Below are 25978 nucleotides of genomic sequence, written 5' to 3'. Positions count from 1 at the left end.
GCAGGGCCAGGACCGGTTGCTGGGGTCAAGCATGGTTCTACCTTGGTTGTGCCAGCTGCAGTTCAGGCCCAATGAAGCTATCACAGCAGAGTTCTTCAGTAAGATGAAGTGATTGCACTGCCCTCATCCCCCACTGTGTGTTAGGCTCAGCTTGTGTCCCTCCTGCCACCAGCCTGGATGAAGGCGTTTGCTCTGCTGTCAGTCCCTAGGGCAGCATGCCCATGGGCACAGGCTCCCTGTGTGCCAGCAGCCGATGTCAGTGCTGCAGTTCCTGGCTTTCATGCCCAAGAACAAAGAAGGGTCAAGAGTTTATAAACAGTAACCACTGTATTTTGTGTGTGTGTGCCTGCACCTCTCCAGCTTGTGGTGGAGACAATCAGGTTTGTAGTCTGGAGCCGCAGTCCAAAACCTGCCCCACTTGTGGTTATAATAGCCCCAGGGACTGCCTAGTTTATTTGCACTACAGTCAAAGGGAGCTGTAGCCATAGGGAAGGCAGGAAAGCCTCTGCTGCCCGAAAGCAGTGTTTGTGCCTGGGTCGAGCTGTGCCACTCCATTTGGACACTGTACTCATGTGTGTCTGCATAACCTGTGTTACCAGCTTCCCCTAAACACCAGCCAGGGTTAAAGCTAAATGGAGGTTTATTTAGCATGCCTTAAAGTCAGACAATTACAACATTTGTCTTAGATTAAATTCAAAATTCCATTCCATGGAGCTAAAGCATCTCTCAGCTAGGTTCCCCTGGCATGGCAAAGTACAAAAACTAAGATCCCCAAAGAAGGTCTCCCTGCCTGGCAGACAACTTGTCCCCTCTATACTGGAATAAATTATGCAGCTCCAGACCCTTGTGTGCACAGCAGGCAGGGTGTGGTAACAAGGTTAATGGCTCACTGAAGTCCAGATCTTCTGTCCCTGAGAGTGAGAGAACCCACCCTCTCTGCTTCCCAGCTGCAGAGAGACAAACTCCTGGACAGTCCAGCTGCAGGGAGACACCAGTGCCTGCTTGGTGAGTGCCAGTGAGAGGGGGCTGCCTGTGCGTACACCTGCATGCTGCTCCGCTCCACCTATAGTATGGTGGTTTCTGTATTTGTGATGCCAGCGTCCTTTGCCATCGCAGAGAAAGCACCTTGCTTCTTGAGCAGCTCCTCAGGGCTGTCGAATTCCACAATTCTTCCCGCCTGCAGCACCATCACCCTGCCAGCAGGGAACAAGAAGGCCTGAGCTCCTGGGATCTGAGCTGATAGCACTGCTGGTGCCAGCACTACAGCCCCACCAACCCCTCCTACAGCCACATTCTGTATTTTGCCTCCTCTCAACGGAGAAGTGAGGGCATAGCCCTGCTCCCTGTACTGGCAGAGTGACACGCATAAGGTATCAACAACTCCTCTATGGCCTGTTGCTGTAAAGGGTCCCCAAAAATGTTTCTCCCCACAAATGAATAACTTCCCATCCCTCTATTCTACTCTCCTAGAAGATCCGTATATTGCTGTCCTAGGCACTGCTTCCGCCTCTGCCTCTCTGTCTGCATCCTTGCTTCTGCTGCCACCTTTTGCCCCATCCTCAAAGTCCAGAGCCCCATTCCACTCGCTCCATGGTACCTGTTGCTGTCCATGATGGTGTGGAGGCGGTGGGCGATGGTAAGGACAGTGCAGTCAGCAAACTCACTTCGGATAGTTGTCTGGATTAAATGATCAGTTTCCAGATCTACAGCTGCTGTTGCTTCATCCAGGATGAGGATCTTGGCTTTGCGGAGAAGGGCCCGGGCCAGGCACAGCAGCTGTCTCTGCCCAACACTGGGATGAGGTGGGGAACATGAGTTACAAAGCAAACAGGAGGTGCTGGGCATCTGCAAGCCCACATGCTGCCCTGACCCCAAACACCATGCCTGCCCAACCCTCCCTGGCCTTGCCCCAGCTGATCACCTGCCACTCTGAGCACCACGTCCCCCAGCATCTTGCTCTCTGTGCCACCAGGAAAGGGTTGGCTCACACTGGCTCTCCAGCAGTGAGAACCTCTAGATTGTTTTCTCCCACCTTCACTCCCAGAAGCTTCTGTGCCCTTGTCCCTGGACAGCCACTCTGCTCGAGGCTGCTGTTCCACAGGGAGCAGGGGCAGGGAAGGGAGCTGGGCATGCCTCCACGCTGCCGCTCACCTCAGGTTCTCCCCTCCCTCGCTCACAAGATGCAGCAGTCCCTCAGGAAGGTCTTTCATGTATGTCTTCAGGTGGGCCAGCTCAAGGGCCTTCCAGACCTCCTCGTCTGTGTACTCATCAAAGGGGTCCAGGTTCATCCGCAGGGTGCCAGTAAACAGCACAGGGTCCTGGCAGGGACAGCATGGCACTCAGCCACACCACAGCCCCTGAGTTTGGCCACATCCTGCCCACCCCACTGCCTGCAGCTGGGCAGGGGAGGTGGTGACAGCACCAGGGATGCACTGAGGACAATGTGTCTCCCAGGGAACAGAGCACGGGGAGGATGTGCAGCAGTGGGATGTGGGAAGGGGGGTCAGCTCACCTGGGGGATGATGGTGAGGTTCTGGCGCAGGTCATGGAGGCCGATCGTCGCTATATCCACCTCGTCAATGAAGATTGTCCCTCCAGCAGCCTCCAGCACCCGGAAGAGGCAGTTGGTGAGAGAGGATTTTCCAGCCCCAGTCCGGCCCACAATCCCAACCTGTGGAAGCAGCTATTTAGACCGCTGGCAGGGTGGAAAAAAACAGGGTAGGTGCTCTCCATCTTGGTCTGTTGGGGCTTCCTGCCCTGCATCTGCAATCACTATCTCCCAAACTGTCTCCTTTGGTCCCTGCCATGCAGCTCAAGTCTCCAGGAGCCACCTCCCATCACCATCCCTCCCCAGCCCACAGAACAAAGCCAAGAGGACAGAAACAACTTCAGCCCAGTGTCAGTAGAGAAAGTGTGTAGTGAGGGCACAGGCAAAGAGGTCCTCACCTTCTCGGTGCTCCCAATATTGCAGGTGATCCCCTGAAGAACCAGCTCCAGTTCAGGTCGGTAACGAACTTTGTAGTCAACAAACTGGATCTCACCTTTGCTGGGCCAGCCACGGGGTGGACGTCTTTCTGTCACCCACAGAGCCTGGAGACACAGGAGCATTAGGGGGGTTGCACCCCACGATGCTGGCCAGCACTGAGCTGTACAGCAGGTGGTTCCTGGACCCTAGGCTCCTCACCTCATTCTTCACTTTCGTATACTCGTGTACCCGCTCCACAGCCACAATGTTCGTCTCCAGCTCCGAAGACGTCCGCACCAGCCAGTTTAGTGTCTGGGTCACCTGTGGGACAGAGCCCAGAGGATGCAGAACTCAGTGGGACCCAGGAACAACCACCTCCCACCTCAGCTCAGGGACTCAGCCTAGGCTTGAGCATCCCTGGCCTGGCCCCTAACTCTCCCCCCCCACCCCAGCCACAACCCCCTTTTCCCAGCCCTTCAAAAGCTTTGGTGCAGCATCTCTGATCCACAGTGGGACTGTGCTCCTCCCCACGGCAGCAAGTATGTGTGCTCCCCTGGCTCCATAGCAGCTCTCCATGTGATGGGACACCCCAGCTAATCCCCTCTCCATAGATCAGAGCTGGAGTCAGGGCAGCATCCTGCAGCCAGCCCAGAGCTCCCAGGAACAGCCCTGTCCTGGAACAAGAAAAAGCTTTTATTGACTCACATTGAGGGCAGAGGAGACAGAAAGACCCACGATGCCGGCCTCCAAAGTGCCTTTTGCAATCACTGCTAGAAGTGCAGAGAAGAAGACCACCAGGCTCCCAACGAACTCCAGACGGATGGCCAGCCACCTGCAACGGGAAAGCATAGCTGAAGGGCAGTGGGAGAGGCATCTGTGCACCCAACACAGGGCCCACCAATAAGACCAGCACCCTACCAGCATCCCCACACACACAGCCCTGAGCTCAACGTTGTACACATGGTACCTGCACCTACTCAGAATGTGATCTGTGGCCAACTCTGCAAGCAGGTTCGTTTTATCTGTCAGTACTTGGGTCTCACATGTAACCTTCTGTGCTGCTAATGCCGTGTATCAGAGCAGCCCCAACAGTACAACCCTCACACACCCAAAGCATCTACCAGTAACACATCAACACCAGACAGTGCCCCTTATCACATTCCCACCTGTCCTGGAACATCAGCCTCTTCCCAGAACCTACTCAACCCCTGCCCAGGTTCTGGACACTTCATAGGGGGATACACTCCGGCTTTCGAAATTGCCCTAAAATATCTTCTTCCCACAGATGGTGGGAAGCTCCCTCAGTTCCCACACAGTCCGCAGATCACGAGGGAGGACTGCAGCATCTCAGGGACCTCCCTCAGGACCCAGAAGCCCCTGGGCAGAGGTGCTGCAGGCTGTGCTGTGGCATAATGAGTACAATTCACCTATTTGAGATTATCCAGGAGTAAACACTTTTCTGATTGATGTCCATCGTGCTCTCATTTTTTTTCTTGGTGTCCGTAGGCCCGGATCACAGAAAGACCTGACACTGTCTCACCAAAGTGGGAGTAGATGGGAGACCTGGTGACAGAGTCCAGACGCCGTAGCTGGCGGGATGTGGAGACATAGAAGCGCTGAAATGAGTGACATAGCTCAGTTACCAACAGGAAGCCCAGCAGTGACAAAGATACTGTTCTAAGCAGGGCAGAAGTTTCTCTTAAGCCCCAGTTACTCACCAGCACAAAATAATAGAAGATGCTCAAGGGAATGATAATAAGAGCAAAGAATGGGGTGGCCAGGCAGATCATGAGCAATGTGCTAATGATGCCCATCAAACAGGAGAGCCAGGTGCGGAAGGACATGGGAATGGTCTCATCTATCGTGAAGATGTCCTGGAGTATACAAAGAAGTGGGGAGATGCAGTCAGTGACCCCAGAGAGAGGAAGGAGCCCAACAGCCCCACACGTACAGGGTTCCTACATGCTCATGTGGTAACACAGTGCCAGACACCTGGAAAAATAGCGGCTGACACCAAGTTGGTGTTAGAGTCACAATCCCATTTAGGGCCACAGCTCTTAGCTTTGGTTTAAGAGAGAAGATTTCAATAATATTACCCGGTAACACAGACCAGCTTTGGAAACTGCATCCTCATCTGTACCCAGGATGCAAGAGCAGGAACTGAGGCAGAAAGAGGGACAGAGCTGACAGCAGGTCCATGCAGGTGGACCCAGATCTCCAGCTGACCATCATCCCTCTCTTAGCCGGGCATCACATACTCCCTCATCTCAGAGTAAACCCAGCAGGCCTGTAGGCTTGACCTCAAGAGAGATTTTTATTCCCAAAAACCAAGACATAGTACCAAAGGAGGAAGTGGAGTGGCAGCAGAAACTACCTGTCTGCAGTCTCCCTCCTTTATAATTTTCTCTGGTTTATAAGTCTAATTTACATAGCAAAGACTGTATATTTTGCTGAGAGTTCATAACCAGGATAACTCATTATGGGACATAAGCTCTAGGCTCCTGCCTCTCTTGCTAATCTGCTCTGGACCCTCTTCAGTTTCTCTACATCCCTCCAGGTGACCCCAAAACAGGACACAGAATCCAGGTGTGGCCTCCCTAGTACGGAGCAGAGAAGATAATAACTTCCTGTGATCTGCTGTCCACTCTTCTCCCAGTATAGCCCAGGGTGTGGTTTGCCTCACAGTCAGCCTCACATCCACCATGCCCCTCTGGTCCCTTCCAGGCCCTGATCTGAGTTCATCTGTACAGTGCTGATGCACTGATAGGGTTATGCCACCACCCAGTGCTCTCCAGACTTGCTGGAACAAACACCTTCTCCATGTTGGGGCTGTTCTCTTACCTTGGCAAACCTATTCACAATGCGGCCAGTTGGGGTCGTGTCAAAAAAACTCATGGGCACGCGCAAGATGTTGCTGAGCAGTTGCTGATGCATAATCCGGGAGGCTCGCATGGCACTACGAGCACTCAGCAGGGTTGCAAAGAGTAGGAAGAGAGCTGCAAGGGGAGCACAGAGTGGTCATCACCAGCTCATGTGTAACACTGGCCCCAGGCACCCTTTGGGTCAAGGGACATATCAAGCACCTCCAAGCCAGCAGCTCTGCAGCGAGCCACTCTAATAGTCCTTCATCCCACCTTCCCCAGTAACTGTGTCCCACCACAGGGGATGAACATTATAACCCTTTTCGAAAGCCCTGGGCTCTGACACTATCTCTCACCCGGTTAAGGACAGCGATCTTCAACCTAGCGGGGCAACACAGACTTCTTGGGCCAATTAATGCTGGCTTCACACTGATAGCTGTCCCAAGCTGAGCCAGGTGCAGGAAGGAAGGCAGCAGCAAGCAGATGGACAGAATTCTGGGCCTCCTGCTCCTTGCTGCACTGCTGGCTGCAGGCCTTGCAAGCCATATCCCTTCTGGACAACACAGCTGAGGTAAGCGGGATCCCCTGTGCTCCCATGCTCACCTTGTGACACCCCCAGGGCTCCAAAGACACCGATTCGGAGGTCTTGCTGCCCCTCAGGATAGGTCTGGTTCTGGTAACGCTGCGCATCATCAGTCCACTCACTGAGCCACAGGTTGGACCCCACATAGGCAGCATAATGTGCAGCATAGCCCATGGTAACCCAGAAAGAATACCACAAGCCAACAGCACGCAGATACCGCATGTACATGGAGAACTTCACCTGTGGACCAATTCAGCCCGTCACCCCTGCCCAGCAAATCATGTTCATTGCCCTGGAACTCCCACCACGCTGCCCACAGTGCTGCTCTCCACCACCTTGCCCACCAGCCCCAGGCAGCTCTGTCGGCTTTGATGCCTCTTGGCTGCGCTGGGACCACAGAACACCAACACCAGCTTCTCTGAGCCACAGTCAGGGTCTTGTAGCACTGAGCCATGGCAGCACAGTTCCCATTCCTTCCATCCTCCTCACCTTGCCCGTTTCCACAGCTTCTTTCTCAATCAGCTGCTGGCCCTTCAGCTTGTTTGGGGGCTCCTCCTGGGCTTTCTTCCGGGAATTAGTGCTGCTTTTACTAAGGCTGCAAGGAGGTGATGGGCACTGTTAGTCAGAGGGTGCTGGATGGGTCCTTCCCCATGCTGCATTGGGACTCCAATGCTGGAGCCCTCTGGGAAATAATGTCCTAACTAGGGCAGCTTTGACTGAGTCCTGTGGAAGCCCTACGCACTTGCAGCCATGAAATCATAGCTCTTGTACCCAAAAGCAGAACCAGCCAGTGGCAGGAGTTTCAGGGAAGACCACAGAGTAAGGCTAGGACACAGTACTGTGAGTAAAGGCAAGACCAGATGCTCCTGACCCAGCTCAGCTGGTGGTAACAGCAGGTAGGAAGGCTCCCAGCCCTTTCACCACAGGAATCCCCCCAGTGAAGCTCCCAGACCCCCAACTCTGAGGGAGCAGTGCAGGGGCCAGGGGAGAGAGCCGAGAGCTGATGTCGAGTCCATACCTGCGACTGAACTCTCTCTGACGGATGCTGGCCTCTCGCTTCAGGGTCATGGTCACCACATCATCAGGGCCATCCTCCACACTAGGCTCAATGTTTTCATCACCCTGCTCTTCATCCACAGATAAAGCACCAGCTACAAGCACCAGAATGAGGGCAGGGAGGGTCAGGCCCGAGGGAGCAGTTCCCATGCACCACACCTCTGCTGCACTCAGCTCCTCCCCGCACCCTGGGCCCAGGCTGTATCCTGACACACATCACCACACATCACACATTCTCCAACCCTGCTGCAAGCCCAGTACAACAGGAGGAGGAAGAAATCTGTTGTGCTGGAAGAGAACTGACAGTGGACAAAAGGGCTGAAGGCCTGCATGGAGGCAGACCCTGCTGCTGACTTATCCCAATCCCACTGGTGGGACCTCAAACAGAGATTTGTGGTAGTTTAGTAGGTACAAGATCTGATAGGTCATGTCACACCAGTTCAGGAGCATCTCTGAGCCGGTGGAGATGGGTCCTGTGGGGACAGAGTGGGAATAGCCAGGCTCCAGCTGGACAACTGGGGAGAGCATCCACCTGACCTGACACCACTCCTCCACGTAGCTCTGAGGGACATGATAAAGATGAGCTGTTATCCAATAGCATGTTTGGAATAAACCAGAGGATTTTTCTCACCCCAGCATCACTAAGGTATGGAGCCTGTTGCCACATAAGATTATGGGACCCATAAATATACATGTACTAAAAAAGGAGTGAAAAAATTAGACAGGTCCTTCACTGTCTGTTGAACACAATGCCTGGATGCAAATCTTAGGCAGAAAGTCCTTGTGCTGCTGATTGCCAGAAGCTGGGAAGAATTCACAGCACACACCACTGGGGACTGGATTGGATAGAGCCAGGTCAGACTGACGGATCAGTTTTCATAACCCCAAGACACATGCACGGCCCCTCTAACTGCTGCAGCCCCACTGTCTCCCCAGTACCTGTGGTATTTTCCTCTGAAGCATCCTCCTCCTGGCTGCCGTATGAGCTCAGGAACTGGGCAAAGGCCCCTTTGTTTGCAAGCAGGGTGCTGTAGGAGCCATGCTCAGACACCGCTCCTGCCACCAGCACCACGATGTTATCGACCTGGGGCAGGAATCTGACACTGTGCGTCACCAAGATCCGTGTCTGCAACAAAGCAGTTGCGGGGTAGTGAGCATCAGAGCACCTCTCACCCCCCACCCATGGGCCTGAAGGCTCTCCATCCCCTACTTGGGGACCTCTCTGCTTATCAATGCCTGGCTATGGGGACACAGGACACCCTTTGGGGACCCACGAGGCCTCGCCTGCCTGCTGCAGCCCCATATGAAAGCCACAGAACCCCTCTGTCCCAAACAAGTAACCTCAGCTTCCCTGGATGGTCACCACTGTGCCAGTGCCACTCCTTCCTGGCCGGGTGATGGGGAGGGGGGCATGGGTGCTCACCTTGTTTTGCAGTAGCCCTTTTGGACCCAGCACATGCTCAAAGAGGTAGTTGCCAACATGAGCATCCACAGCAGACAACGGATCATCCAGGATGTAGATGTCTGCATTGCTGTACACTGCCCGGGCCAGGCTGACTCGCTGCTTCTGGCCCCCGCTCAGGTTGATGCCCTGGAGGGAAGGGACATCTCTGAGCCCTGGGCTGGCACAGGGCCAGCAGTGCTGTCCTCTGCTGCAGGTGCTATGGGAAACCCACAGTGTCCAGGGCTGATACCTTCTCTCCAATCTCTGTCTGGTCACCCGCAGGCAGCAGTTCGAGGTCTGGAAGGAGGGCACAGGCCTTGATGACCTGCTGATACCTGGCTTCATCCAGTTCTGACCCAAAAAGGATGTTGTCTCTCAGTGTGGCATTCTGGATCCAGGCTTGCTGGGGGACGTAGGCCAGCGAGCCCTGGGAAGAGAGGCACAAGAACACTGCCATCTCCTGCAGCTTGTCGTTGCCCTGAGCCACCATTCCAGGACCAGTCCCGCTCTGCTGCCTACCCCCTGAGCTCCCAGGCAGCCCCACAGGCCCCCACACCGGCCAGCTCCTCTCACCTGGATGTTGATGTGTCCCTTGATATTCTCCATCTCCCCAAGCATGGCTGACACCAGCGAAGATTTGCCTGAGCCCACAGCCCCCACCACTGCCACCAGGCTTCTAGGCGTGATGTCCAGGGTGACACTGCAAAGACAAGAGGGCTGAGGAAGCAGCGCTGCCCAGTCACCTGCCACGTCCTGTGTGGGACCAGCATGGAGCAGTATCTCTGGGGCACCCGCCTCTAGCAGCACTGTGAGAGACAACTGCCATCCCCAACCGGCAACACAGAAAGACTCCCTCTCCCCACCCATCTGCCCCCAACATGGCACAGAGCACTCACTCTCTTATCGCAGCATTGCCGTCCTGCTCCCAGGCAAAGGTGGCCTCCGAGAAACGCACAGCACTGCCTGTCAGCAGAGAGACAGCCCTCAGGACTGGGAAAGCCCAGGGTCGGGCCAGCCTGTGACCCACAGGGTCTAACCTGGAGATTCACCTACCTGGAATGGGGTTGTGGTGAATAGCTGAGGTGTCCAGGTCTTCTCCGCCCAGGTAGCGCTCCAGCCTCTCATTCGACACCTTGGTCTTCCATGGCAGAAAGAGGATGGAATGTGGGCATGGGGCGCAGCTGGGTGGGCTGGCAGGAGCCCTATAAGCAGAGCACCCCATACACGCAGCCATCACCCAAGCACCAGCCCAAGCCTCTGAGCCCCAAGCCTGTGTCACGCATGTGAGTCTTGTACCCCACCACTGCCAGCAGAGTCCTGTGCACTGGCCCCTGGTGTCCAAGAGCCAGGTCCATTGCACAGCTGAGCCTCATGTGTTTGGGCAGAGGTAACATGAGATCCCCACCACGCTCCCCACCTTGTGCGAGGGCTGACCTGCACCAGGGAAGAGAGGACCAAGGGCAGCATGGCCATGGGGAAGCGCAGCACGTTGAAAAGGGAGATGGAAGTGAAGGCCTTCTGTGCATCCAGGATGTTGTTCTCATCCACCAGCACGTAGACAGCAAAGCTGGCCAAGGAGACCTAGGTCAGACAGCAGGAAAAGCCACCATCAGTGTGGTTGTTTGCAGCCCAGTCCCTCATGCTCCCTTAAGGCCTCAGCAGTGCCTTTCTGCTGGGGACCTGTTCCCCTCCTGCTTCCCTTCTCCTTTAGGCCCCATCTCACCACTCTGATGGGACTGCTTTCCAACCATGGCTCTCCTGCCAGCAACCAGGACTACACTTTCCCTGTCCCCTTGGACACAGCCCAGCCCCAGCTCTGCGGGTGGTGCAGCCCTCCCCAGACCCACTGGTGCTCACCAGAAAGGGGGCACAGGTGAACACGAAGATAGAGATGGACTGCAGGTAACTGAAGTTCACCAAATCCTTGAGCTCGCGTGCCCGGATCTCGTTGACTCGCTTCTCAAATGAAGGCTCCCAGGCAAAAAGTTTCAGGATCTGTGGGATGAGCAGGGTGAGTGGGTGTGGAATGCCCACCTCCACACTCAGCTTGCTGGTGGCCAGCACCAGGTCCTGACTTGTTCAGAAACCTGCTTGTCTGACACGTCTCTCATCTCCTGTCCTGCCCCACATCTCAGAGCACTTCCCCACTGCATTCCCACTCCCTCGTCCTCAGCTTACAAGTCACTCCTCTGCCACCATGGCAGCCTGCTCACCACCATGACCATCCAGAAAACACCCAGAAAACCCTCTGTTGGCTCCCAAGTCTTGGTCCAGGTACCCAGAACTCCTCCCCAGACAGCCTTTCAAAAGGAGAGGAAGCCAAGAGAATTGCAGAGTCTGAGGCTTGGCTATTCCAGACACAGTGGCTCCAAGCTAGACTATAACTCTGGTGCTACAGAGTTACACAGATGTGCTGCTTCCAGGCGCAGTGCACCAAGAAGGGTGCAGCAGCTGCCCAGGGCATCTCCACTGTTCACCTTGATTCCATTCAGGATTTCATTCATTATTTTCATGCGTTCATCCTTGTTCTTCATGTTCCTCACCTACAAACAGAAGAGACAGAGGTCACCTAAACCAGACAGTGGCTTGTCCTTGGAAATATATCTGGGCTGTCACAGGCAAGGGAAGGGTGGGCTCCAGAGCCCAGAAAAGCCATCCCACAAAGCTGGACCTCTGCTCCCTGGGGCTCTGGACAACCTGGGAAAAAACAGCACCCTGATGTCAGGTATAAACGACAGGTTTGTTTTATAGCTGGTAATATCTCATTTTCAGTCTTTAAGGCTGCACCCAGCCCTGTTAAGTTTCAGTTGGTCTCACTTGTCTCCTGCCCATCTCAGCTGATCAGCCCCCAGCTTGGGCTAGAGGCACCCCCGGGCACAAGTCAGATGAACTTCCTAGGCTGGGAAAGATCCCCCACATAACAGGGAAGGGTAGGGGAGTGGGGCAAACAAGTGAGGGGAGCAACAGTGGGCCTCAGGAGTGGGAGGCCAGGGAGGATCTTGCACCCACCACTGACCTGGATGGTTTTGGCTTTGGTGACCAGTAATGCATTTATGGGGATGAGCAGCACCATGACTGCGATGCCAGCCAGAACAGAGGGCCCCAGCTCTCCCCAGAGGAAGACAATGGACAGAATAATTTGCAGAGGGGATGACCACAGCTGGTGAAGGAAGTTGGCCATGTCCATGAACCTCTGGGCATCAGCTGACATCAGATTCACAGTCTCTCCCACCGTGGACTCCTTGCGGGTGGTACTGGACATGGTGAGTGCCTGGAGACAGAAAGCATGGTCACCACAAGCTGGTCTCAGAGCAGCCTGCCTGCCAGCAGCAAAGCACAGAGCAGGGAATTAGTTGGCTGGGCTGAAACTGCTCCTGGGTTTGCTCCCAGTGCCACTCTGCTGGCCACAGGTGCTGTCATCACTGCTTGCACACCAAGAGCCACTGAATGCTGGGGGCAAAGAAACACATCCCCTTGCAGGAATCCTAGCATCAGCTGCCCTAGGTGTTGCACTGCTCTGAAGAGAAACCCCTCTAGGCTCCTAGTAGCTGTCAAGAACACGGCTACAGCACCCAGGTCTCAGGCAGAACTAGCACCTGCAGTGTCCCCAGCACTGGGTGGGTGTCCCACAAGCCAAGCTCTCTGTGTGCCTTCCTGAGAAGTAAAGGGTATACACCCAAGTCACCCCAGGTTGATGGGGCAGGCAATGGATGCTGGTATCCCCAGGTCAGGTTGGAGGAGGTCAATGGAGGTGATGACAGGGCCATACCAACCTTCTTGTAGATGGCAGCGATGAGACTGGCACGCACGTTTATGCCAAGTTGGAAGCACAAGGTGAAGTACTGCTGCAGGCAGAGGGACTGGATCAGTGCCGCCAGGAAGAGCAGGATGGAGTACAGGTAGCCTTGCCAGGCAAAGGCCTCATCATCTGACACAAAGGCGATCAGCAGCCTGGAGGGTAGAGTGGCCCATGAGACCCCCACCCTACCGAGGCAAACCCAGGCAGGATGCTCCAAACCAACGTACGGAGAGCATCCTCATGAGAACAGTGACAGAGACCCTGCCCAGACAGGTGGCTTGTCACTCAGCAAGCTGGGGACCCCCACCCCAGGGACACTGTCTTGCACATACAACAGGGGGTCATTTGTGTCAGATCATCCACAGAGACTGTGCATCTCTGCAAAACAAACTAGGCAAGTCCTGCTGGACTGAGCTGGACTGGGCCCCAAAGAAGAGCCAGGACTATCTGCAGGGAGGGCGCAGGACTGCATAACAAAAGATGTAGGGAGCAGGGAGCAAGATATCTCCCATAAGAGCTGTCAGCCACCTCAGATCAGTTTTTCCTTAAACTGTAACCCAACATATTCTCACACCTTTGGTGAGGGCTCAAAAAGTCCCCAGGGTGTGGGGCTGGGAGAGGTGCATGCATGGAGATGGTGGGTTGGGATGCAGTGCAGGTGCTGGGGCTGGGTGCAGAGCCAGGACAGGGCAGGGGCAGAGAGAAAGGACTCACTTCAGCAGCTGGGGGCTGACAAACACAAGCGTATCATGCACCAGCTTCAAAGCCACCGATAGCAGGAGGTTCTGCCAGAAGGTCTTGCACAGAGTTTTCAGCAACCAGCCCCTGGGGAAATCCTTGTGAGGGCTGGAGTCCCCTTTCTTCTTCCTCTTCGGCTGCTTCTCCTCCTAGAGGGAAGCCCACACAGAAGTAAAGCAGATAGTTGTGCAGGCTCCTTGCACCTGGAAGGATACTTCCAGGGAAGTGCCACAGCCCCCAGATCAGGTATCCTGAATGAAGTCTTAGCTTCAACTCATGTCATGTTCCCTCTCACTGATCTCTGCTCATGTCATACACTCCCAACACTACACTTTTCTTGTGCAGATGCTCCAAAGACAGCTGTTGCAAACCCCAGAAAAGCCTGAACCACCCAGGCCAAAAATCAGGCACCCCAGGAAGAATCTGAGGCCAGGGTTGATCAGAGTGATGCTCACTCTAACCTCATTGCTGGGAGGCATCAGGGTTACGCAAAGACAGAGACAAGGGAACTGCCTATACTGCAGACTTGAGGGTGGTTCCTGTCCTTCTGTAGGGCAGAAGGATGCACACTTTCTTGGTCTCTCAAAACACAGGAATCTGCTGAGGACAGGGCAGTGTCTCCAACGCAGAGTATCCCAGCAGTTCACGTGCGCTAGCATTCCGGGACAGGTTTCCCCATCCTTGCCCATGGCCATGCAGAATCAAAGAGGGGAAAACCCAGCAGAGGGGGCTACAGGGAGGTGAGGTGACCCTACTCCCCAAGGCTGGACCTGGATCTCTCAGTCCCATGCAACACCAGGCATGGGAAGGGATTTACCAGCACCAGGATGTCTTGGCTCTGGGCCTTGCTCATGTTGTTCCCGTGGTCTGGGTCACCTTCCCAGAGTCTTTTCTTGCGTTTCCGTTTTTCCAGTTCTGTTTGGGCCTTCCTCACTGCAGGCTTCATGTTCTTCTCAAAAACAGCATAAATAGACTGTATCTTGTCTTTACTTTTCAATTCCCAGACATCATCTATCTCTAAGGGCTTGCGATAGCCCTTCAAAACCATCCTGTGGGGCAGAGAAATCTCCCTTCAGCAAGCCTCCCACACTACACCTGAGGGAGAGTCCTTGCTGCAGATGCAGAGCCTTCACACCCATCCTGGCCCTGAGCTCAGGCTGCACAGACTGCACCAAACGTGGTGCCTTTCACAGCTAACTCCAAGCAACCTGTGCTGCAGGGTCCCTGAAAAAGCACTGGCCCAGCCCTAAGGCACCCCCACCCTCCACCAGCCCAGCCTCCCACAGACCCCAGCTCACCTGGTGTACCATCCAAAGGTGATGGAGCTCAGGAAGGAGGCTGTCACCTCTGGGTTCTAGGGTACAAAGTAAAGTGGATACCAACAGATTGTTGATGCTCAGGAATGATGACAAGGATTGACCCAGCACCCCCAGCCTTTAAGGAACCCTGGAGCTTTCAAATCATGTCAGCTCCAGCCCCAGGAACCCCCTCTCTCAGACAGAAGCAGCCCCCCTTGGACACACATGCCAATGCTCCAGGCTGCAGGCTCCAGCTCTTGCTGTGCCCCTTGCTGAAGTCCCCAGACCTGCTCTCCCACAGGAGCCACCCCTGCCCCACACAACACCATGTGGTACCCCAAGCCCGCTCCCACATGGACCTCACACCTTCTTCGCGATGTCCTTTGTTTCTGGGGTGATGTCTGAGAAGCCTGAGACAAGGAAGAGCAGCAGCTGGAGCCCGTAGGAGATGAAGAAAAGGACAAACCGTGGCACATCGGAGATTGGGGCCTGCAGGAATGGAGAGGCCAGGGTGACTGTTGGGGCTTGTCTCAAGGCCACTGGGCACTCAGAGACAAGATATGACAGTGAATATGGCTGAGGCCAACAAGGCAGTGCCAAACTCACTCTGGGTCCTGGCTCAGCTTCCCTTTCCCACCCCTCCCTGCTTCTCCCTGACCTCTCCCATAAGTCAATAAGGGGAAAAAATGGTACTGGAGAGATTATGCCTCCACAAAGACACAGGATGAATTCAAAGAGTCATTCCTTCCAGATCTGTTTTGGTTCTCCAGGGTGCACAGGGAATCTGGGATCTCAGTGATACCACTGAGAGCTTGTTAAGAGATTAAGTCTGAAGGGACTTTCTTTGGGGACAGAACAAGACCATGGGGAAGCGCAGAACTTCCTGCCAAACCCAACCTGCAGGGCTCTCCGGACGAGCGACTGGAACGGCAATATCCCACAGAGCAGGGACAGTGTCCAGAAGCAGAAAAGTATCCCCGAGTCTCTACGCAGGCAGAAGCGTCGTGCTTCATGGATCAGCAGAACCAGGAGCTGGGGGAAGGAAAATCAGTCAGAGGTCCAGGCAGGACTAGGTCTGGGCACTAAACATGCCTTTGGAGCATGTGTCCCGGAATACCAGCGCATGTGAACTGCTGGGATACTCTGCCTTGGAGACACTGAGCTCCCAGTGCTTGGGGTACTGCCAACCCTACATAAGCTTCGGAGTTAATTGCACAGGGCAAAGGTTTATTTCAGGGAGACATAAGATCAGGCTCCTCATAGGAAAAGCAAGATCTGAAGACACCCTGGCATTACATGAGGGCACTATTTCTTTTTTTATCTGTTCTCCCCCAAGATTCTCAGGTATGCCTATGTGTGAGGAGTCACACCCTGCCTCCTGCATATTGCCTCCAGACCTGGAACTAAAGCCAGATCAGAGACCCAGCAGTGCAGCCTCTCTGGGCAGTCCCCTTGGTTTGTAATCTCATTTGAACTCTACACATGAAACTAAATGACACAACAAAATATGAAGCACAGCAAACGGGGGAGTTACTTTTGCTTTTAAGTGTAGCTCCTGAGCGTTATGGCTTTGTTAAGGTGTCCCATTCTGATACAAGGTATCTACAACTTCCATCAAGCTAATAGCCCCCATGTCCTCAGCTTTCCCCTCTGCCTGGGTATCCTGTGGCACTTCTCAACACTTCACACAAAACTGAGCAGAAACCCATGGGAAGCAGTGAGACATCAGAGCAGCAAGCCATGGTCTGATGATGTTCATGCTATGCAATCAGTCCTGTGGAACCCGTGCTGCCGCTACCCAGGCTTCTGCCAGGAAGCTCAGCTACGCTCACAAGCATAGTAGTATCTATCCCAGCTTTAAGGACAAAAGGATGGAGCATCGTACAACCAGCCACCTGCCCTCAACCTATCACTGTTGTGCACCACCCACACATGTTCAGGGCCAGCCCCTACCCCTCCTCCAGGCTACGTTTCCCTCATAGACGCGGCTTTCGGCTGATCTCTGTGCTATGGGAAGTTTTCTGCTGCTTGGCGCTGCCCTCTCACATCCTGTCTCTTTGGTGACACACAGCACATTTTCCAGCTGATCCCTTACCCAGGTGGCGATGTACAGGCTGGGGTTTGTGTACTGGACAGCTGGCAGGGGGTCCTGCTCTGTGTCCTCTACAAATGCCAGGGCCAACTCCGCCGCTGATGTCAGCATCAGCAAGGCAGCCAGCACCTGAGGGGAGAGGGGAGCAGCCATGAGGGGAGACCCAGCCCATTGTGGAACTGGGAACAGGCAGGAGACAACACAGTCAGCTGTAACAGCCACATACACCATTACACCCTTTCCAACCCAAACCTGGCCCAGGAGAGTTTTCTAGGGTCCTGTGAAGCTGCAGCACTTCCATAGGAGTGCCGTCATCATTTTAAGCTTGAAGGATAACAGCCCACAAGATGAGAAGCCCCAGTACACACCTCTGCCCTCCCTCCCAGTGTATCCCAGCCCTCTTATCCCCTCTGTCCCAGTATGCCTCATCCTGGGCTCCCCTTTACATTTCGGTCCCAGATGGTGCCCTGGCCCATTATTCCTCTCCTACACTTCTCACCTGACTCCAGCCCAGAGGCTTTCTACTCACCACCTCTCCATCCAAAGCTGCTCCAGCCTGCCCTCTGTGCCCCCTCAGCCCCACTCTACCTGTTTGACGACGTAGAGCTTGGTCACAGATGATTTCTTGGCTCTGGATTTGCACAGGGGCAGGAGCTGCCATGGAGCCAAAATCCAGAAAAAGCCAAGGGGGACCCAGACTAGCACAGTCTGCTGGAAGCACACAGGCAGGTCGGCATCTGGACGATCGAGGAAGGAGGCATTCTGGGGGCAGCAATGACGAGACAGCCAAGTCACTTGGGATGGTTCAACTCTCATCTGTCTCACGGCAGAAGAGCCAGCACTCCTATAGCTCCTGCCCATCCCGCTCCACCCCATCACACCCCCTTCCTCAACACCCACCTTCCTGGCTGAGCATTTCAGCACCCATCCAAGGTCCCAGGTGACATCCCCATATCCCTCTGTATGCCTGAACCTGGCAGGGCCTCCCCCACAACCACCCCTTGCTGGAGCCAAGCCAGCTGCAGAAGCTGGACCCAAATCATTTCCCGAGAGGTCCATGCAGAGTGTCCTGTGTTCCCAGCTGGGCTGCAGAGCTAAAACAGGACAGGGCTCGCTCAAAGGACTATCATTTGCATCGTTGTCTCCTGTATGCCACCCAGGCAGTGCACAGCGCTCAGGGCCATGGCAGCCCTGGATAAATACAAGAACCTTGGCCAACCGCTGGCACTTGGGTCCCACTGTCTGAACACGCTGTGAACCTTCAGATCTATTGCTCTCCCCTTCCACTGAGCATGCCACCCCAAGAACAGGAAATGGGGGTGATGCAGCCACTCACCCAAAAGACGGAGCCACAGAATGCCTCCAGGGCTGCCGACATGACTCAGGAAAGAAGAGACGGTGGCTCCTTCCCCTCGCTCTGCCTGGCTGTGCGAGTCCTGTGTGGATGCTTGGGACAAAAGTCCCCACACACCCTCAAGTAGCGTTGGGACAAAATCCCTGATGACACACAGTTAATTGTTAACTTGGTGCTATTGCACAACACCACAGACCAAAGCAGTGACCAAAAGGGCTTTGGAAACTGCGTGGGCTCTGGGGAGAGGAGGAGAGAAAGGGCCAAGAAAGAGATGAAAGGAGAGATGCAGGGAAGCTGCTGTCACCATCACTGCAGGACACCACAGCCATTGCTGAGAAACCACAGCCTTCACCAGTGCATACCAACCGAGACGAGCTCATATGGTCCCACTAAAGACAAGCTACTTTGGTGCAACAGACCTTTCCTGCCAGAACAAGCCTGATGAATGCTGCCAAAAAGTCTAGCAAAGGCTGGTCCCTCAGGAGCCAAAGAAGATGGTACCCTTTTTGTCATGTGTTGCCCAGCAAAGAGGCCCAGGACACCAGCCGTGCTTCAGGCCTGGGAACTTGCAGCATCTGGCAGCTGAGCTGACCGCATGCTGCAGTGGTCTGAGTCCTCGGGATCGAGGTTCCTTTTACCAACTACTACTGGCCTGCACAGCCTGGAAACTTTCCCAGCTCTTCCTTTTGCTTCTTCCTTTCCCACATCTTTTGTGTTGTCTCCATCTTACAGAAGCTGGCTGACCACAAAACCTAAAAGAGACTTTGAATCTTCATTCTAAGGCAACCCCCAACTTCTGAGACAGCCAGAGGACCATTCCCAAGGATGACTGCCACTAAATCATCACCCTGCTGCTTACAAAGGCAGAACTGTAGGGGCTGGTAGGGATGGTGCTACTCTAAGGCTGGAACCGAATTTGCTTTATCATGCATGCTTTTGGGGAGCAGTAGGTAAAGGGGGAAGGTAGTGCAATAGCAGGGATTCTGCTGTCTCATTGTTCATGGAGTTAGTAGCTCAGAAGTCAGGGATGATACAATGAGTAATTGCTCAGGAATAACTCCCTTACCATCAATAGCGGAGGAAGGTTCAATGTCCAGCTCATTAGTTAATTATTATTGGCTTGTCTGATTAAAACCACTTGGCTTTGTAAATAAAGCCACCCCTGGTGCTAAGTCCTCGAGGCTGGAACCAATACACTGCTGACGAGAGCAACTATCTGATGTAATGGATAAGTGAACAGAGCAGTCACCCCCACAGCCCTTCTCCATCCAGAGTGCTGACGTGATTCTTCTTTCTGCTCACTGGCACAGGTGTCCTCTGGCCTTGCTTCCACCCATGTGGAGCACTTGCTCATGACACCTTCTTCTTTAATCGTAGAACCATAGAATCACCTGGGTTGAAAAGGACCTTAAAGATCATCTAGGTTCAACCCCCAACCTGTGGGCAGGGTTGCCAGCCACTAGAGCAGGCTGCCCAGGGCCCCATCCAGCCTGGCCTTGAACACCTCCAGGGATGGGGCATCCACAGCTTCTCTGGGCAACCTGTTCCAGTGCCTCACCACCCTCTGTGTGAAAAATTTCCGCCTAATATCCAACCTAAATTTCACCTCTCTTAGTTTAAAACCATTCCCCCTCATTGTGTCACTATCAACCCCTGTAAATAGTCGTTCCCCCTCCTTTTTATATGCTCCCTTTAAGTACTGGAAGGCCCCATGAGGTCTCCCCTGAGCCTTCTCTTCTCCAAGCTAAACAAGCCCAGTTCCCTCTGATCATCCTTGTGGCCCTCCTCTGGACCTGTTCCAAGAGCTCCACGTCTTTCTTGTGCTGGGGACCCCAGGCCTGGACACAGTACTCCAGATGGGGTCTCACAAGAGCTGAGTAGAGGGTCACAATCACCTCCCTCTCCCTGCTGGCCACCCCTTTTTTAATGCAGCCCAGGACATAGTTGGCCTTCCGGGCTGCAAGCGCACACTGCTGGCTCATGTCCAGCTTCTCGTCCACCCAAGTCCTTCTCCACAGGGCTGCTCTCAAGGAGTTCTCCCAGTCTTTACAAGTACCTGGGACTGCCCCGGCCCAAGTGCAACACCTTGCACTTGGCCTTGTTGAACCTCATTAGGTTCTCATGGCCCACTTTTCCAGCCTGTTCAGGTCCCTCTGGATGGCATCCCTTCCCTCTATTTTACCCACTGCACCACTCAGCTTGGTGTCGTCTGCAAACTTGCAGTGAGGGTGCACTCGATTCCCTCATCTATGTCGTTGATAAAGACATTGAAGAGCACCAGTCCCAAGACTGGTCCTTGAGGGACACCACTTGTGACTGGCCTCCATCCAGACATAGAGCCATTGATTACAACCCTTTGGCTGCAACCAGCCAACCAATTCTTTATCCATTGAACAGTCCATCATTCAAATCCATACCTCTCCAATTTAGAGACAAGGATGTGGTGAGGGACTATGTCGAGGTTTTGCACAAGTCCAGGTAGATTACATCTGTCGCTCTTCCTTTGTCCACTGATGCCGTCACTCCATCATAGAAGGCCACCAGATTGGTCAAGCAAGATCTGCCTTTGGTGAAGCCACGTGGGTTGTCTCGCATCACCTCTTGGTCTCATGAATGCCTTAACATGGCTTTTAGGAGGATTGTGTCTCCACTCAGTTTTCAGTACGTCACAGCCTGTCCTCACCCCGTCTTTGGTCTTATTCAGAGCTGAACTGCTTTGCTCAGTACAGGATGACAGCCATCTTTAATGTTCAAAACAACCACATTTTTTACCCTCATATCTGGGACATGCTCCTCCTAAAAACCTGCAAAGCCACCATGCTGTTCTTCAGCTCCTTCCATAAAGCTTCCTTCACGTCAATACCCAGAAGATGTCCACTCAGACCAAGCTAATCACAATGGTAAAATCTCTTTAGCCAACAATACCACACCATTTCCCTGTGCTCCCCTGCCTTTACCTGTCTGTTGTCCACCGTCTTATAACCTAAGTTTTCAAAATTAGGCATTGTTTCATGCCCACCTGACACAGGGTCTGATCCAGGACAGAGGCTTCTGCAAGGCAATCTACAAATTAGTCCAGCCTTCACTACTCATCTCTGTTTCTGAAGGGTTTGTTTCTCTGCTTTATTATGCTGTAAAACCACGAGTTCAGAAGTTTTTTCCTTCCTTTTTTTTTTTTTTTTTTTAAACTCTACACAAAGGGCAAGAACCAAACTCTGTGTTTATGACATTGTAAGGGCTGTGTCAGCAGAATTTTAACATCAATTGAGCTACTGGTATCTTCATCATCACAATGACTCATGAATTAATCTAAGGCTTTGATTCTGACTATGCAGCAACAGTCCTCAGGGGCATGTGCCTGTTTGGCTATCTGGAGAACAAACACATGGTTTGTGCCTCATGTTAGGAAAAGGACCTGGAAACTCCCTGAGAAAAACACCTTGTTCTCCCAAGGAGTCTCACCATATGCCCATCCCACCTCAAGCACTCACAAGCCCAGGATGCCTCACAACTACCTCACCTGATCAGTCAGGTAGTTAGAAGCTCCTTCCCACTAGAAGTTAACATGGGCATCACCTCTGTGTTTCAACAAGCAGCTTATATGTGCTTCTCTCTACCTAGCAGCTGCTGTGTTTCTAATCCCCAGCTATCCCGGCTGGCTGACCACAGCAAGCCTTGTTTTCCAGCTGTGGCTATGACTCTTCCCTCCCTGGCATTATGGACGTGTTTTCTTCTTTGATGCAGTAGCAGCCTGACAGGCTATGCAACACAGATCACAGTCTTGCCTGTAAAATGAAGTTTAAAAAAGCACAGCAAGAGGGGGGCAGCTGCAGTGTTTATTTGACAATCACATGCAGTGCTACACAGTTCAGTCCCCCTACTTGCCCAGCTCCCTTCCTCCCAAATACTGCTGAACAGCTTGTTGCCGCAACATCTGGGAACGAGTCCTTTTATTTAAAATGGCCAACGTAAGTTTCCAGGCCAGGGACTAGTCATTCAGGGGACAACAAGGAAAGAGATGTCAGGCTTCATCGCCTAGTTCACATCCTCTGCAGCCTGAGGACGGAAGCAGTACCCATCTGTCCATGTGGCAGGGAAGACCCTGGAGTCTCAGCGCTCTTGTCCCAGCATGGTGCCTTCCACTACAGAATGTTCTTTGCGATCGCGTTCAGGGTCCTCACTTTGGCCACATCTGCCACCTTTATGGAGTATTCAGGGGCAGAGAAGGACGCTCCCATGGCAACATTCGGATTTCTGTCAGGAAAACCACTGGTTACTATCTGCAGGTGATACAGATGAGTAAGACACACTAACGAAAACCCAATGTCTCCCCTAGTCTCAGCAGTGGCCAGAGAACCTGCTGATGCCACCCAAACCAAAGATGAGACACTAACAGAAAGAATAACCCAAAGGCAAGAAACAACAGCATCAACAAAAACCCAGTGCAGACCTGTAGACAAACATAAGCCATTCCTCACTCACTCCTCAGAGGCACATCCCACTGGCCTCCCAAATCCTACATACTCCAGTGTTAAAGGTCGGAGGCAACTATACCAGCACCTGCCTTCCCAAGTGCCACACAAGAGCACTCACAAGCCCTGGGGAGGCAGTAACAGAAGAAATGCCCCAAGGATCTGGTTACGCACGGAGATCGTGTCCAGATGATGAGCACCGCTGGATTCACACACTGCAGAATACAGAGCCATGCATCATGATCCCAACCACAAGAGCACAATCAGCACGCAGAATGCTGTTTGAAATTCATGCCTGTTCTACAAACTCACGTCCACATTACTCTAGCTCTTCCCCTCTACAGTTTTGCTAAAAAATAAAAATAAATAATCAGTTACCTGAACTTCATTCCTGAGTCCCGGGCTGAGCGGGCAGAGCAGTGAAACTCAGAAGCAGTGGAGCCTTCCAGAATCCTCTGCAGATTGCGCTCTGTGATGCCACCCCCTGGTGGGATGAATCCTTGGGTCATATACAGCGCAGATGGCACTGTCCCAGACCTGACATCACCCCTGGACCTACCCCCCAAGGGATAAGTGCCATCTACACAGAGAGGAAAAGACATCCCTGGGGACAACGGAGACCTGGGCACACAAAAAGAGATGGGAGAAGCCTTGGCTCATGTTCTCCTGCAGAACTAGACTGTCCCCAAATTCTCCAGTAAGTACAACCTGCAGGGCTCTGCCATCCCCAGATGGCTGCATGGCCTTTACTCGCAGCATGGCAGGAGCTCCTCCTCCTGGGGACCTGGCTCAGAATGCCAGATCAGACTGGGGGGACAGGCTAGGAAGCAGGGGCTAAGCACTATGGGGTCTGTTACAGATGACAAAAAAAATTACCTGGCACCACCACAATTCTGCCCTTCGCCTGCAAGAAGAAAATAGTGTTAGTGATATAGCTCGGCGCTACACCTGCACGTCCAGCTGTGGGATGGAAAATAAACCTTACATGCAGTGTCTTCAGCAAGCTCATGGATGTCACCATGGCTCACGATGCGCGTACTCTCACCCATCTTTTTTGTTCTATTCATATTTTGCAAGGAAAAGCAGAAAAGACTTTGCAGGTACAGCTAAGACAACTTGTCACCATTTTCTCCTACCTCTCTATCCTACCTGGCCACCTCTCATGTACCTCTGTTGTGTTTTCCTACCAGCAACTGGGAGACCCCAGCATGGACCCCACTTTGCTGTTCATGTTGTCTAATCACATCAGCTGCTAAAACCAACTCTTACCGCCTTCCTCCCAGTCTGTGCCCAAGAACAACCCAACAAGTGTTTGCTGTAGGACACTATGGGGTCCAGCCCAAATGGACTTGGGAAAACAGATTAAGGCCAAGCCAGACAAGAAGGGCAACTGCTCCTTGACAGAAGTTCCCTTACAGAAATGAGGGCTATCATAAAGGAGCTGCCTTCAGGCAATGCCCAGGAAGCAGCCCCAGTAACCCAGGGGAGTAAGGGAAACACTTACCTGTTCTGCAAGTCTCTTAATTAAGGACAATCCTTCCAGCGCTGAGCTGTCACAGCCACTGGTCAACACCCGCTCAAATCCCAGAGAAATCAGGGTCTCCAAGGCCACCAAAGGATCATGTACCATGTCGAAGGCTGAGACCAACACAACAGCTCAGAAATCACTCAGCTCATTGTGCTCAAGCCTCCAGCCAGCTCAAGAGCCCAAGTGACAACAACAGGAAGGGTCCTTCTCACAGCTGGCCACCCCCATGGGGAGCCACAGCTCCTGACCATCCCCCTCGCAGCAGTGGCAGGGCCACCGCTCCTCAGACACCTCCTCTCCACGCAGGGCACTGATACATCCCCCAAGCCTGGACTCCCTGGATCTTTCCCCTCCTGACAGAACAGCCCAGCCACAGCATACAGAGCTTTCCCTCTTCCAAAGAGTGACCAAAGTACATTCATCTCAGCTCCCTCCCAGCCCCATCTTCCCCTGGCAGCTGGGTCCCTGCCAGGGCCACTGGTTGCAGGCAACTCACCTCGGTGAAACGTGACTGGCAGGGGACGGCACACAGCTGCAATAAGAAGACAGATGGTCAGTCAGGGCTGGTACAGATAATCCCTTGTGCTAGAACCAGAAAAGCACATGAGATGAAACAGGGCAAAGGCTTCTTGGGCCATTCCTCCTGGAAACAACACAGCTGCTCCTCTTTGACCAGGGTCTTTGGGGGGGGAAGAGTTCTTCTGCCCTTTGAGGAAGCAACCAAACCAAAGGATGTTTTGCTGCACTCCCTACAGCACAGTCACCCTCATATGACAACCTCGGCACTGCATCACCAAGAAAAGGCCCAGCCCTCTTTAGCTTTGGCTGTAACTCACAGAAAAGATGTGGAAGCAAATTATTTCTCCCTATGTGTTAGGGGTCTGGACTAACAATTTCCCACCACAGCTTCAGTAACCTTTTATACATTTCTACCTCTCTCTCATTATCTTTTCTCACTGGGTGTGTTAGAGGACAAAATGAAGATGAGTTGCCGGCTACCCACAAGGCCAAAGTCCAGGAGAAACATATCCTAGACACCTGTAGCAGGGATTTAAGGAAAAAGAACAAAGGACAAAGAAAATGAAGAAAGGAGAGAATCCAACAGTTTAATGCTCTGATGCCCCCAAAGCAGCTCACCTAAGCCTCTCTGCTTCTTAGACCCTGCTATTATGTCCCAGTCGGCTTCAAACTGTGTGAACTGCTTGGGGTAGTGGCCCTTAGTCTGCAAAGCTTCTTACCTATTTAATGTTTCACAGGTATGACAATACATAAAATCAGAGAAAGTAGAAAGAGAAGGCAAGACCACAGACAAGACATGCAGAACAAAGCACCCCGCGCAGTTCTTTCTACAGCATCGGACAGAGCAGCACTGAACTCACATCCCCAGTCACAGCCCAGCTATTGCACAGAGCTCAGCGCAGCATTTCTGACTGGAGACGCTCTTACCCAGCAACGCTGTGCAGAGCTCTGTATCAATGCGCCCATCCTCAGTGAGGGCCCCAAACACCAGCCCGTCGGCCCCGTGCAGCTTGGCAAGGCGGATGGCAGCTTTCATCACTTCACCTCGCGGTCCGAGTAGAGAAAATCTCCGCCGCGAGGTCGGATCATCACGAACACGGGGACTCTCACACACTGCTTCACCACCTGCAGGAGTCCTGGGCGGGGGAAGGGAGAGAGGCAGCTCGGCACCCACCTACAGCAGCTCTGCCCACCGGGGGAGGGGCACAGGGGACGGGAGGGGAAGGCACGCTGGCGGGAGGGGACAGAGGTAGAGGGGAAAGGGAAGGA

At 53.4% G+C, this 25978-nt stretch overlaps 2 protein-coding genes across 2 annotated transcripts; both read right to left on the bottom strand.

The window, feature by feature from the left end:
- Positions 1–971: 971 nt before the first annotated feature.
- On the bottom strand, positions 972–18214 carry ABCC2 (ATP-binding cassette, sub-family C (CFTR/MRP), member 2). The gene is given in 33 exon segments (XM_010074085.1): positions 972–1193; positions 1598–1792; positions 2152–2318; positions 2513–2671; positions 2947–3090; positions 3185–3286; positions 3671–3797; positions 4393–4458; positions 4460–4581; positions 4684–4839; positions 5807–5961; positions 6430–6649; positions 6899–6998; positions 7404–7513; positions 8391–8591; positions 8889–9056; positions 9160–9336; positions 9483–9609; positions 9806–9872; positions 9963–10047; positions 10344–10490; positions 10767–10904; positions 11387–11452; positions 11926–12180; positions 12683–12860; positions 13423–13595; positions 14264–14495; positions 14745–14800; positions 15111–15233; positions 15642–15776; positions 16840–16965; positions 17425–17598; positions 18173–18214. Coding segments are annotated over 33 exon segments (4623 nt in total). The 3' UTR covers positions 972–1063.
- Positions 18215–22004: 3790 nt separating this feature from the next.
- CUTC (cutC copper transporter) lies at positions 22005–25848 on the bottom strand. The gene is given in 7 exon segments (XM_010074084.1): positions 22005–22444; positions 23041–23146; positions 23539–23566; positions 24167–24300; positions 24687–24722; positions 25637–25753; positions 25756–25848. Coding segments are annotated over 7 exon segments (576 nt in total). The 5' UTR covers positions 25799–25848; the 3' UTR covers positions 22005–22332.
- Positions 25849–25978: the final 130 nt, after the last annotated feature.

The sequence above is a fragment of the Pterocles gutturalis genome, unplaced genomic scaffold (assembly GCF_000699245.1).
Source record: "Pterocles gutturalis isolate BGI_N339 unplaced genomic scaffold, ASM69924v1 scaffold5597, whole genome shotgun sequence".
NCBI classification, from domain to species: domain Eukaryota; kingdom Metazoa; phylum Chordata; class Aves; order Pterocliformes; family Pteroclidae; genus Pterocles; species Pterocles gutturalis.
The sequence above is the reverse complement of the archived record's forward strand: the minus strand, read 5'-3'. Positions and strand labels throughout refer to the sequence as shown.